Source organism: Gossypium raimondii, chromosome 5, assembly GCF_025698545.1.
Source record: "Gossypium raimondii isolate GPD5lz chromosome 5, ASM2569854v1, whole genome shotgun sequence".
Classification (NCBI taxonomy): Eukaryota; Viridiplantae; Streptophyta; class Magnoliopsida; order Malvales; family Malvaceae; genus Gossypium; species Gossypium raimondii.
Genome location: NC_068569.1, coordinates 9,541,495 through 9,553,120, shown reverse-complemented (window position 1 = coordinate 9,553,120; position 11,626 = coordinate 9,541,495). Strand labels below are relative to the sequence as shown.

At 30.8% G+C, this 11,626-nt stretch overlaps 2 protein-coding genes across 2 annotated transcripts; both read right to left on the bottom strand.

The window, feature by feature from the left end:
• Window positions 1–304: 304 nt before the first annotated feature.
• Window positions 305–1,093, bottom strand: LOC105771428 (uncharacterized). The gene has a single exon (XM_012592896.2). The coding sequence runs from the start codon at window positions 985–987 to the stop codon at window positions 628–630; it is 360 nt and encodes a 119-aa protein (XP_012448350.1). The 5' UTR covers window positions 988–1,093; the 3' UTR covers window positions 305–627.
• A 3,034-nt stretch (window positions 1,094–4,127) lies between these two features.
• LOC105767770 (putative UPF0481 protein At3g02645) lies at window positions 4,128–6,086 on the bottom strand. The gene has a single exon (XM_012587337.2). It carries the CDS (start codon window positions 6,005–6,007, stop codon window positions 4,328–4,330), a length of 1,680 nt encoding a protein of 559 aa, XP_012442791.1. The 5' UTR covers window positions 6,008–6,086; the 3' UTR covers window positions 4,128–4,327.
• Between the last annotated feature and the right edge of the window lie 5,540 nt (window positions 6,087–11,626).

Genomic DNA, 11,626 nt, shown 5'->3' with positions numbered 1-11,626 from the left:
TCACTCATCCAGGTATCCCCTATAACTTTCGTTTTCTTAATCAAAGGTTGAACAAGAATGCCTTGTTTATTGTTTATGGTGTAGTTAACAACTAATTAACATAATTTTATCAAACATGATTAAAGGCCTCTATTTTCGAATATATGAATGAAAATTTGGCAATTAGATTCACATGCCTCCTGTTCAGTGGGCTGACACAGCATGCAATCATGATCCACTTATATGTTCTCTTTTTGCCTGATTTTGTATTGTTTGAGTTGCATCAAATATATTTTATTTTTCATTTTTTAAAATTTTGACAATGTTATATTTAAATAAACAGATCATATTTATTTGTTTCAGATTCATGTTTAATTTGTATACTACATTCCATGTATATCTTATAATCTACCTTAAACATAACAAGAGACATAAATTCAGGGGGAAAAAAGCCAGAAACATATATTTTTTAATATATAATATCCGAAAGTAAGCAAAAAAAAAAAAAAACAAACAAACAATTACAGAAAGAAAATAAATCCGAAATTCACCGCTCCCCTGAATAATCCCCGTCGGTTTAAAAGTTTGAACGTCTCTTATATACAGAAAGAACTCAAAATTCTGAATTGAAGAAGACCTAAAAGATGATCAAGAAACCGTCACTCCATTAGCAGAGGTGTTGAGTGAACTAAACCTTGAAGGTTTGGGGTGGAAATTGCGCCTCCTTTGAAGATCGATGTGGGTGGAAGAAGGTCTAATGATCTGCATCAGAAAGGCTTTGATCAAGCTTGATTTCGACGATGACGATGATACGTTAGACATCATCAACATCATCGCCGCCTTCGACTGACGCTCCCTCTGTCTATTAACATGGGGCGTCGCCGCCGATTTGCTTGAAACTCTATCCGAATTCCTATGGAGGCTGCACCTGAAAGACCCAGGGTGATTGGTCGGAGAGCAAAGGCAGACCCGAGTTGAAGAATGCGACGACGAGCTCTTGCTTGCCATTGCAATCGATCCGTTTCTATTTCTTGAACGAACTTCTGTGGTCTTACGCTAAAAGAAATATTTAAGCTTGGCTTTCAAGTTTCAAGAAGCTGTGTGAGGGGGTTTCTTTAACCTATTGACGATGTTGATTTACCAAGTAGACCTTTGTATTTGTCTAACATTATGATATGATAAGATGGTGTTTTGGTCATTACGTGTGTGAATTGGTTAATGTCGATGTTAATTAATTTATGTAGTAAATTGAAGTTCGATTCTGGTCATCTTTAGCCATTTGATAACGAGTGCGGAGTAGTGTAGTGTAGTGTAGTGTAGTAAATTACTAATTGCTTAGCTTCCAAGTCAGAGCCAAAGCCGAAAAGCCATGGTGACTATTGAATAATATGGGGGCGTAGCTGAAGGGGCCGGGGGCTTGGCCCAAAATTTCAAACTCTTTAGCATCTATCAATAAAAAAGGGAATATTTCTATGTTTGGCCCCTCCAAAGTTTATGCTCTTTGGCACCTTTTAGCATGCCTAATATAAAAAAAAAAAGTAAATATATTTTTCACTTTTCACTTATTAATTTAATTTATTTTTCACATATCACTTATTAATGTAAATTTTTTTTACGTCTATCTGTTGTATACATAAAAAATTATATTTATTGAACATAAAATTAGTTAAATCAGTAATTTTTTTTATTGCTGACCTAAAAAAGTATTTTTTTATTAAAAATATTCTCATATTAATATTTATATATTTTATTATAATAAATGTATTATTATAAAAAAATAATTTGAATTGGACCAAATTAATTCAATTTTCTGAAACGAATAAGCCCATCATATGCTTGTCTGGCCCATTAGGGTGGGAAAGTCGAGGGAAATTACAAATTTGTGCTGTCATATCATATGAGATTTTTCTTTAGATGTTTTTGTTCTTTTGGAGAGCTTAAGACAATAGAGGAATTTGTGTTGCAAAATGTTGTGTATTGTTTTGATATAAGATTATAATTTAGTAATATCACTATTTTTCTAATATCAATAATTTCAAGTATATTTTATAATTTATACTTTATGTTGATTATATATATAACATATGAGATAAAACCCTAAAATCTTACAAATAGCAAATGTGGGAAGCCAAAACTTGGAGCAGAAGAAAATAGAGTACCCTAAATAATAAAAAGAGATACAAGAATGTCAAATGAAGAAGAAAAATAAATAGTGTGCTTGGTTGGTTGTAATAGCCAACTAGATCATGCGTGATTCGGTCGTTTCCCTTGATGGAATTTGGTATTCAATGGAATTACTATTCAGGATTTATTCAACGTTTTCTATTCTGAGCTCTCCTTCGGAATGGCTCATTTGATGCTCTAAAGAATAGACAAAAGTTTTATAAATACCCTTCAAGATTTCATCCTTTCCAAATCAAATTTCAACAATATTCATTACTACCAAAACCCATACCAGAAGAGAGAGAGAGAGAAATCGTGGATAGTTTTTTATAAATTTATGATATTCTGGTGGTTTTTAAGAAATAAACAAATGAAAAAAGAGAGAGAGAGAAAGAGGAGGAACACTTGGGTGAAATTTTGGGATGTAGGTTAGTGACATGGTGGAGGAAGGAGAAGGCCACGGCGACTGTTGCTAAAATCTGAAAACTTCATTCCACAATCTGCAAATGACGGTTACAAACTTGGGAAGATGGAGCTTTCTCTAATGCATGATCTCTTTTTGGGTTGAGGAAATAACCAGCCATCTCCTTAGATGTATCAAATCTGACCAAACACTTTAATTTGTGTGAAGATTTTTTTTTTCTGTTCGATTTTGCGTGGAAAAGTAATTATAATAAATATGTTATTATGTAAAATATACGGTATATGTTTGCTTTTTTTTTTTTTAATTGAACGAAGGTTTTATTATATTATTTTAATATGAAACATTTTATAAATTTTAATATATATTTTTAAATAACGTTTTATAGTTATTAAATAATTTTTAATATTTTATAATAAATCTATTATTAAATTATTTTTTATAATTAGAATATTATTTTATAATAAAAGAGTCAAACTTATATATATATTTTATCTATCCTTACACATTCCTTTTAACACATTCAATCAACTAAATAATGTACTATTTTATTTCTCATTTATTACATTTCATTCAATTATATTATGTAATAATTCATGTTCGAGTTTTATGACTACCTCTTCTAAAAAGAAATAAAAATTTCCTCCGAAACTTTTATATAAATATACTCATAAACATCAATTATATACAGCAATAATACTGTAAATACAGTTCATCAAGATTATAATACAAGTTGAGTAGTGGTTTTCAAGTCTCATAGTCGATTTGGGTCGTAATGTTGTTGAACAGAAAATAGCTAGAGAATGGAAATTACTATTTCATTTCTTTATCTTTACCAGAGATGTTAGACACATACAACCAAAACAAATTAAAGCCTTAAGTTATTAAGGAGACTGAATACTGATTCACACAATGATTTGGGTATAATTTCTTTTTTGGGGGGAGGATTTTGACTCAATTTGACTTGTATTATTATTTAATTTAATTTAATTCAATATACTAATACATTTTTTAATATTTATAGATATTAAATTGAAAGACAGATGTTTTGAGTCAAAATACTGATCTGGAACTATACAAACAACAGATATTTTGGGCTTCCAAACCTAATTCGGCCGAAAATAAAAAAGATTTATACATATATATAAAGGTAGTGTTTGAGCATCAATTGATGATATATGTTTCATATAGCACTTTGTTAGATACGTCTTATCCTCAAATAATTAGGTTTCCCACTTTGGGTCTCTCTCATGCTTACGAGAACTTTAATTTAATCTTTGACATAAAGCATATTAATTAGAAGATTAGGCTTTTGGTTTTGGACCTCCGCACTTTTCATAGCAGAATTAGTACCTTGTTTGCTTTTAAGCGCCATAGCTGGAGAACAGTCATTGGATAATTTTATTTAGAAGCAGCCGAGGATTAATGAAGAAGCCAACAAACATTGTCATCATTACAAATTTAGTATGTTTTATACCTTGGAATGAAAGACAAAGGAAATTAAAAGCACACAAAACCATACTTTTTATATTTAACCTACTTTTTAACACTATACATCGGAATCTGCAGTAAAAATAAATAAATAAACAAATCATCAGTAAATTTCAAAAGTTCAACCCACATCTTTTAAGGAAAAATTATACCCTATCAATCTGACTAAATCTTGGGTTCATGATTAACACATATTCAATAATCACACACAAATTAACCAAAATGAAGAGAGAAAGAGCGTTAATGTTTACCGATGGGGATGGAAATTACTGATCAGTCATTGGCATCGGCGGCATCGATACGGAAAACCCGACTGCAACTATAGACCGAGCAAAAAGCTTGCAGTGTCATCAACAACAATAGCAAAATTGCAGCCAAGAACGTAAGGATCTGCCAAGAACCAAACACATAAGATTTCATCATGTTTTTAGCTTTGATGTTCCATCGTCCATTGTGATACTTGTTGACCTCTTCGATCGTCTTATCGAGAAAAGGAACTTTGGTCAACCTGATTGACTTGCTCATCCCATTCCAAACATCTGCAGCTTCTTCATCGCTCTTCAAGTGATTCAAGATGATCCCTTTCTCCCTCAGCAGCTTCACGTCGTCTCCCGTGTCGATGATCCCATTCATCATCTCGGTGTAACGCGTGAAAACCAGTGGCCCCGATGCATTCGATGCTTCGTATGCTACTAAGTTCCTCAATATCACCTCGGTGTTGACATCTAAGCTGATGGTGGGGAGGTATAAAGTGAAAGTCTTGGGATCAAACGTAATGGATGAGATGTTGCCTGTTGTGGGCAAAAAACGAACCCCAGAATCTGAAAGCTCAGAAACTGAAGGAATCGTAATCTCTTCCACTAATGGTGGCTTGTCAGCACTCGATTCTTCATCTGATTTGGCGCCTTCACTATCTCCTCCATTGAAGAAAAGTTCCATAGGCTGTTTCAAGATTGAAAACCCTGGAAGTTTACTGAGGACCGTCCAAGGCAACTTGAATATGAGTTTGATTGGCTTTGAAGATAAAATCTTCTTGATGAGACTTATTGGACCCTTGTTTAGGTTTGATAACAGGTTCCATATCGCGCATAGGACTTTCTGAACGTAACCAGGGTCCTGATCCTGGGATGATTCTCGTTTGCCTTTGTTGGTCTCATTTGGATCTTCAAGCTCGGATATCTCGGACGTCGTTCGAATTTGGATTTTAGGCACGATCCTATCATACAAACAATCTAGCAAGTGAGATGCTTCGGAAAGATGGATCTTGGGCAATACCTTCATCATCTTGAAGGGGGAGAGCTCCTTGCATAGTCCAGTTATCATCGACAGCAATAGATCATCAGCTTGTTCAAGCGATGCGGATTGAACTTCCAGTATCTTTCTCAACACAAATAGAGGAATCTGATTCTCAAGCATCATTATATCTCTAAGGATCGCGTTATGGGCAGATTTCCGACCTGCATAATCAACCAAATGCGACATCCTTGAAGAAACCCTGGTAAGCGACTTACCTTCTTTCATGGCATAGATTTGAAGGAACTCGAGCAAGAAGGAAGCGTCAATGGCCACCATCCATCCCAGAGTTTCATTGTTGAAGTCTAGTAACTTATGGTAGCATGCTCGGATCTTGGGCGCTAGCCTCTTGAGTTGCTCAACAAGATCATCAAACTGGAGATTGTTGTGGAGTAGGATATTTTTCTGGGTTCTTTTAGCAGCATCGATCTTATATCTCTCCATCTCGTACAGCTCAGGACGCCAGTAGTGGTAAGGACCAATGGCGACCAACTGTGGGGTGTATGAATCCGGATCACTCGAGAAAAGGGTTTTGGGGACATTGAAAATGCTGACGGGGATTTCATGGTCATCTTCAAGCTCTGCCTCCAGTGTTCGACGGATTTTAATCACCCATCGATTCTCATCAAAGCTTGGAATAATAGTGGAGCTTGCAGCCATAGTGTTTATAATTAGGTGTAAGCTTTTTTCTTTTTTCTTTTGGTACAATGGAAGTAAGGGGGTTGAGTGATAGACTTAAAGAGAATGTCCCTTTAATTTATAACAAGGAAAATGGTGCAAATTTATAAACATCCTTATCAATATCATTAGGTCTGGCACCAACTTTGGCTTCAGCTTTAGCTTCGTTTATGTTTCTTTATTATTATTATAATTTTTTTGGTATGAATTAAGAAAATGAAAAATGCTTTCCTCATGTTCTAATATACGTGGTACTTTGTTCTCCAATACCATTCATTTGCGTATGCCTACGTCTTGATAGCAAATGATGTGCATCTCAATTGTCAAAAAATACTAAAAGAATAAATAAATCACCTCTAAATTCCGAAACTTTCCAATTAACTCATTTCGTCAGTCACTTCCTTAACTGTTCTATTACATGTTACACATGTCTCCTGAAATGTTATGTAATTTTATTATTTTTATTGCATAGTTTTAATTTTCTTTTATTTGTTCATAAATAAATATAAAATAGATAATCTTTTAATTTTAACAATTAACAATAAATATATATAAATATGTTCTTGATTAAGTACCGCAAATAAAATAAAATTTTATATTTCATAAATAGTTTATTTTGTCTAAAACTTGATAATAAAAGAAAATAACATAATTTTAAAATGTGTTGGAGAAGTAATCCGGACGAATATTGTTATTATGTACATTTGCACAAAGTGAATAGACATTGAGATTCAAATGTAAGCTAAACTTAAATCCGAATTTGATAAAACTGATGCTTGGACACCTTTGTCAAGTAACTAAAACGGAATGTCTAAGAAAATAAAAAAGTAAAGAGAATCATTTTTTATTTGTTTATTTATATATATTATTTAATTTGAAGGTTCTTCTTTAAGGTTGTTCTCAGTACTGATCAAAGGAAATACATGCTGAAACCAACAAGTTGCCTTCTTGATTTCAACTTCCTAACTACAACTATTTATGTATCTTATAAACAAATGATTAACTTATGAAAATTCAAAAGTAACTATCAAATTAAAATAATTTGCTTATAAATAGATAATTAGACTCGTCTATATTCAGATGGAATTTTGAACATATTTCTAGAGAAGAAAACTTAGAAGTTGACTTCATCACCAAAATGACGTTTGCAGAAATTTTATTGGATATTATTAGATAATTATATTTAATCTATCTGGTTTTTATCAAAAAAAAGTAACTATCAAATTCAAATGCGTGTATTTATTTTATTAAAGAAGGAAACAAGAAATTTAAATGTACCTAGTTTAAGTCTGCTTTCATGGGTTAAACGTGCCTACTTTGCTTGTCTTTACTTTCTAACTTAAGCACACATTCTTTGAGTGAAACACTAAAGAATTATTAATTATTTATGTAATATATAAAATGAAATTGAAATATTTAGAATAAAAATAGAAAATGTACAGTACTGAAAATAACTGGAACTATTTTTGGAAAAATGAAAACAAGAGAAATAAATATAAATAATGGATATTATATAGTTTTATTTCTCTAACAAAAATAGTAATATAATCTTATATTAGAGTTATGTTGCTCTTAATTTTTCAATGAAAGTAAATGAAGTCCAAGAAGATTGGAGGGAAAACGAGTAACGATGGGTTTGGTCTTTGGTGCGTGTAAACGTATGTGAAAATTGAAAGGTAATATTAGAGTTATGTTGCTCTTAATTTTTCAATGAAAGTAAATGAAGTCCAAGAAGATTGGAGGGAAAACGAGTAACGATGGGTTTGGTCTTTGGTGCGTGTAAACGTATGTGAAAATTGAAAGGTAAGTATTGTCTGCTGCTGGTTTGGAGTTTACCTTTCAAAAAATAGGAGGGGCAGGTAGACTACAGTCAGCCACGCGTCTTACATGGAATTGAATTTAGGATTTACAAACTTCATGAACCACCTTTTTCACATGTGCATTCTATTGCTGCCTGGGAACCACTGCTTTAGGATAGGGCTTTCCAGTTTGGACCCTCAAACAGTAATTTACACATTAAGTGAAGCATCTAGATTTTGATTAATATAATACAGTGTAAAGTAAAAATAGGCATCAATCAATATATATTACGGCAGCTCTACGGAATTGAATTCCTAATCTCTTATTTGTTTAACGCTTTGCAAGGGGTGTGGCATCTCTTGAGGGTTTCAAAGCTTACGTGATTTCACGTAAGAAAAGAATATTATATATATATATATATTTATAACAAAAATTAAGTACAATCTTTTAACCAGGATTTAATTCTATAAAGTAAATTTTATTATCAGCCGTTTATTTTTTTAGAGATAACCTATAATGAAAAAGACAATCACTAATACTCATTATAAATCCCTTATGTATCAATTTTGTCTACAAGTGAAAACTGAAAAAGTTAAAGAATCTATATTAAAAATATTGGAATATATAAAACCGATTTAAATTATAAACATTTTTTTTGGGTTAAATAACAATAAGAGGGCCACGCCCTAATTATAATAAAACCATAAAACCAGGCTGTTAGGATCCCGACCTATCTTGATGAAGAAACTGAGCAACACTAAAATACTAAAAAAACACTTGGAAACGAATAATCATCAAGGAAGGATTGTATTAAGGCAGGATTTTGGAGAGCAATGATGGTTAAAGAAGCCTTGGAACTTATATGGAAGATTTTCGTGCTTCTGTTAGAAATTGGTTGGTGATCAGCAACTTTAGATTTTCTTTCTGATATTGATCAACTTTAGAAATTGTATGCAATGTGTTTATGTTGGAGGCGTGTTGCCAAGGGGAGATTGTTTTATGCAGATACCGATGAGATTAGGGTTTGAGTGCAGCTATTCTAGTCTCTAGATAGGGTGCTGTGGGTCCAAGGCTTAGACCTTTTTGGTTTGGTGCCTTGTCTTGTATTTGCAAGTAACGTTTTTGAGCTTTGTACTCTTTATTAATAAAAAAATTATTTGCCAAGAAAGAAATAGTTATTTTATTAATAACACTCAAATAATTTGAAATTTATACATGAGATGATTTTTCCTACACTTTGATTTGCTAAATGTTTAATTAATGTATTAACACATGATGAAAAAGAGTAATTGAATTTGAAATTAGATAATTACCTATTAAAAATATGACAGGATTAAATTGCAATATATTTTTCTGTATTCAAAATACAGAAGTATTTAGAAATACATTTCTCGTGTTTACACGGTTGTACAATCGCTTGAAAAGTATACCTCCAAAGTATTTCAGGGATGGTTCTTTGCCCGGAGATGTTTTCAAACGTTTATTAAAATTATTATTTTGGCTATACGGATTATTTCAAACTTAAAAGAAGGATTATTAATTCGAAATAGGTTTTATAATTTATATGGATATAAAGATATATAACTATCCATAAATATTATATATTTATGGAATTTGTTTCATTCAGGAGGAGCATGTCTAGACAGATGACCCATATTAGATATATTGTTTCATTCAATTCGAAAAAAAATGAATTTCCAGTTAAATCGAATCAAATTATTCAAGTAAACTCAAAATAAGTAATTCAAGTTTTGAGTTTGAATATATTTGAATTTTACCATTCGAATAACAAATCATTTAGTTCCTATTAATTTTGAAAATGAGCAAATTAGTCTCTCCCAACGAAATTTACAAAAATTCAAAATATTTATAAAATTTTAAATAATATATAAAGAAAATAAAGATTTCTAAAATTTTCTAAAATAATAATTTTGGGACCTAAATAAGTTAATTAATGATTCAAGTTTGTTTTGAAAAATTTTCCAAATATATATGGTTTCAAATTTATGTGCTATAACATGAAATTAGTATCTTGTAACAATAATTTTATTTGACAAGTTTAATTTTTGATTTAATTCAAACAATTTTACTCGATTCGATTCGCTTGAATTTTATTTTATTTGACTTGATTTGAAAAATTTAAATTGAATAATTAGAATGATAAAATAAGATTCGTCAACTCAATTAACTCAAAAAATTTTCACTCAATTCAATCAAACACGAATCCCATAGTTAACATGCGAGAAATGTGACTAAAGTAAGCAACTACAACCGTAAAATGAAGAATAATAATTAAAAAGTAGTTAGGGGACAGTAATTCACTCATATTAAGCCATGTACGAGTGAATCTTATCAAGTAAATAAAAATAATAATACCTTCGATGCCTTTGACTTGACGTAAAGAAAATGCTAACAATCACCTTTTTTTCCAAATATGCGCGTGGTCAATATATTATTTTAATCCATTATTTTTCACATGTGAATTAGATTAGTGTAGGTTCCTTGAATCTTTTCAGTTTTTTGGAAGTTCTTTCTCATTCTTTATTCTTACGCGAGAGATAAAGACATTAGAGAGTAAACTAAAATTTCATCACCCAAAAAACTTAACTACCAGACTTCCTTTTTGGGCATGGGATGTTTCACTTTCTTCATGCAAATTACTGTTCTGTGTTGTTTAAAGTTCTTAGCCAACACTGCATGTATACAGTAAAACAAATAACAGAGACTACGTGACCAATAATTGATCGAAAGAAGTGGTCTTAAATTTCATTTGCAAACATTTAGATTGAGTTTAGATCTAAACATAATCATGGTTAGTTACCCAAATTATTTTAAAACCCCAAAGTTGGCATACGTTAAAGCTCCATTTATGTAAAATATTTCAAGTGTACTAGAGTTCGGCCTTGAAACTTGTCTTTCGAGATATCCAATTAAGGACTCTCCTTAAAAAAAGGAGAGAGAAAATAGCGGGCTTTTTCTTTTACTTTCCTTTTTTTTCTCCTTCTTTCTGTGTGTTTGTGGACCGTGCTGGGCTGGTTGCGGCCCAAGTTTAATTTGTTTCTTTATTTACTTGTATACATATACATATTACGATTTAAAAATATTTTATTTATTTATGATTTATCTAAATTTAATGGGATGCCAAATTCAATCTTAAAATTCTAAATATACATATAAAAAAATACTATTATAATGGAATACTTTTAGATTGAATAAAGTAATACGTAGAAATTATATATTTTAATTATTATATGATTGTATTAAAAGTAATCTAATCGTATTTGCAATTTTTTACTGTTATGTTTCATCTTAAATAAATATGAACTAAATTTATTAATATAAAATAACAGTAATTATTATATATGATATAAATAATTTGAATTGCATTCTTTTTAAATATATTTTTTATTATTGGTGTGTTATAGTTCATTTATTTAGACTTTAGCCCTATATTAAATTATACTTAATATCTTAAATAGATTATCATTTTATATAGAGTTATGTGAATTAAAACTAAGATTTACTGTCATAATAAGTTTATTAATAATGCATTTTCATTAAGTAGTATTTAGAGAAACTACGGAAAAAATAGCTTTTAATATTACTTGATAGGTTATATTTACGATATTATAAATGAAAAAAAGGCTTTAACGATAAAATCTATATATAAAATTAATTATAAATGAAAAAAGGCTTTAACGATAAAATCTATATATAAAATTATCTTGCTTTTTTTTAATGATTGCCAGCAACATTAATAAAAAAAAGTTATACGAGTTATGAATTCGGCCAAAAGTTTGA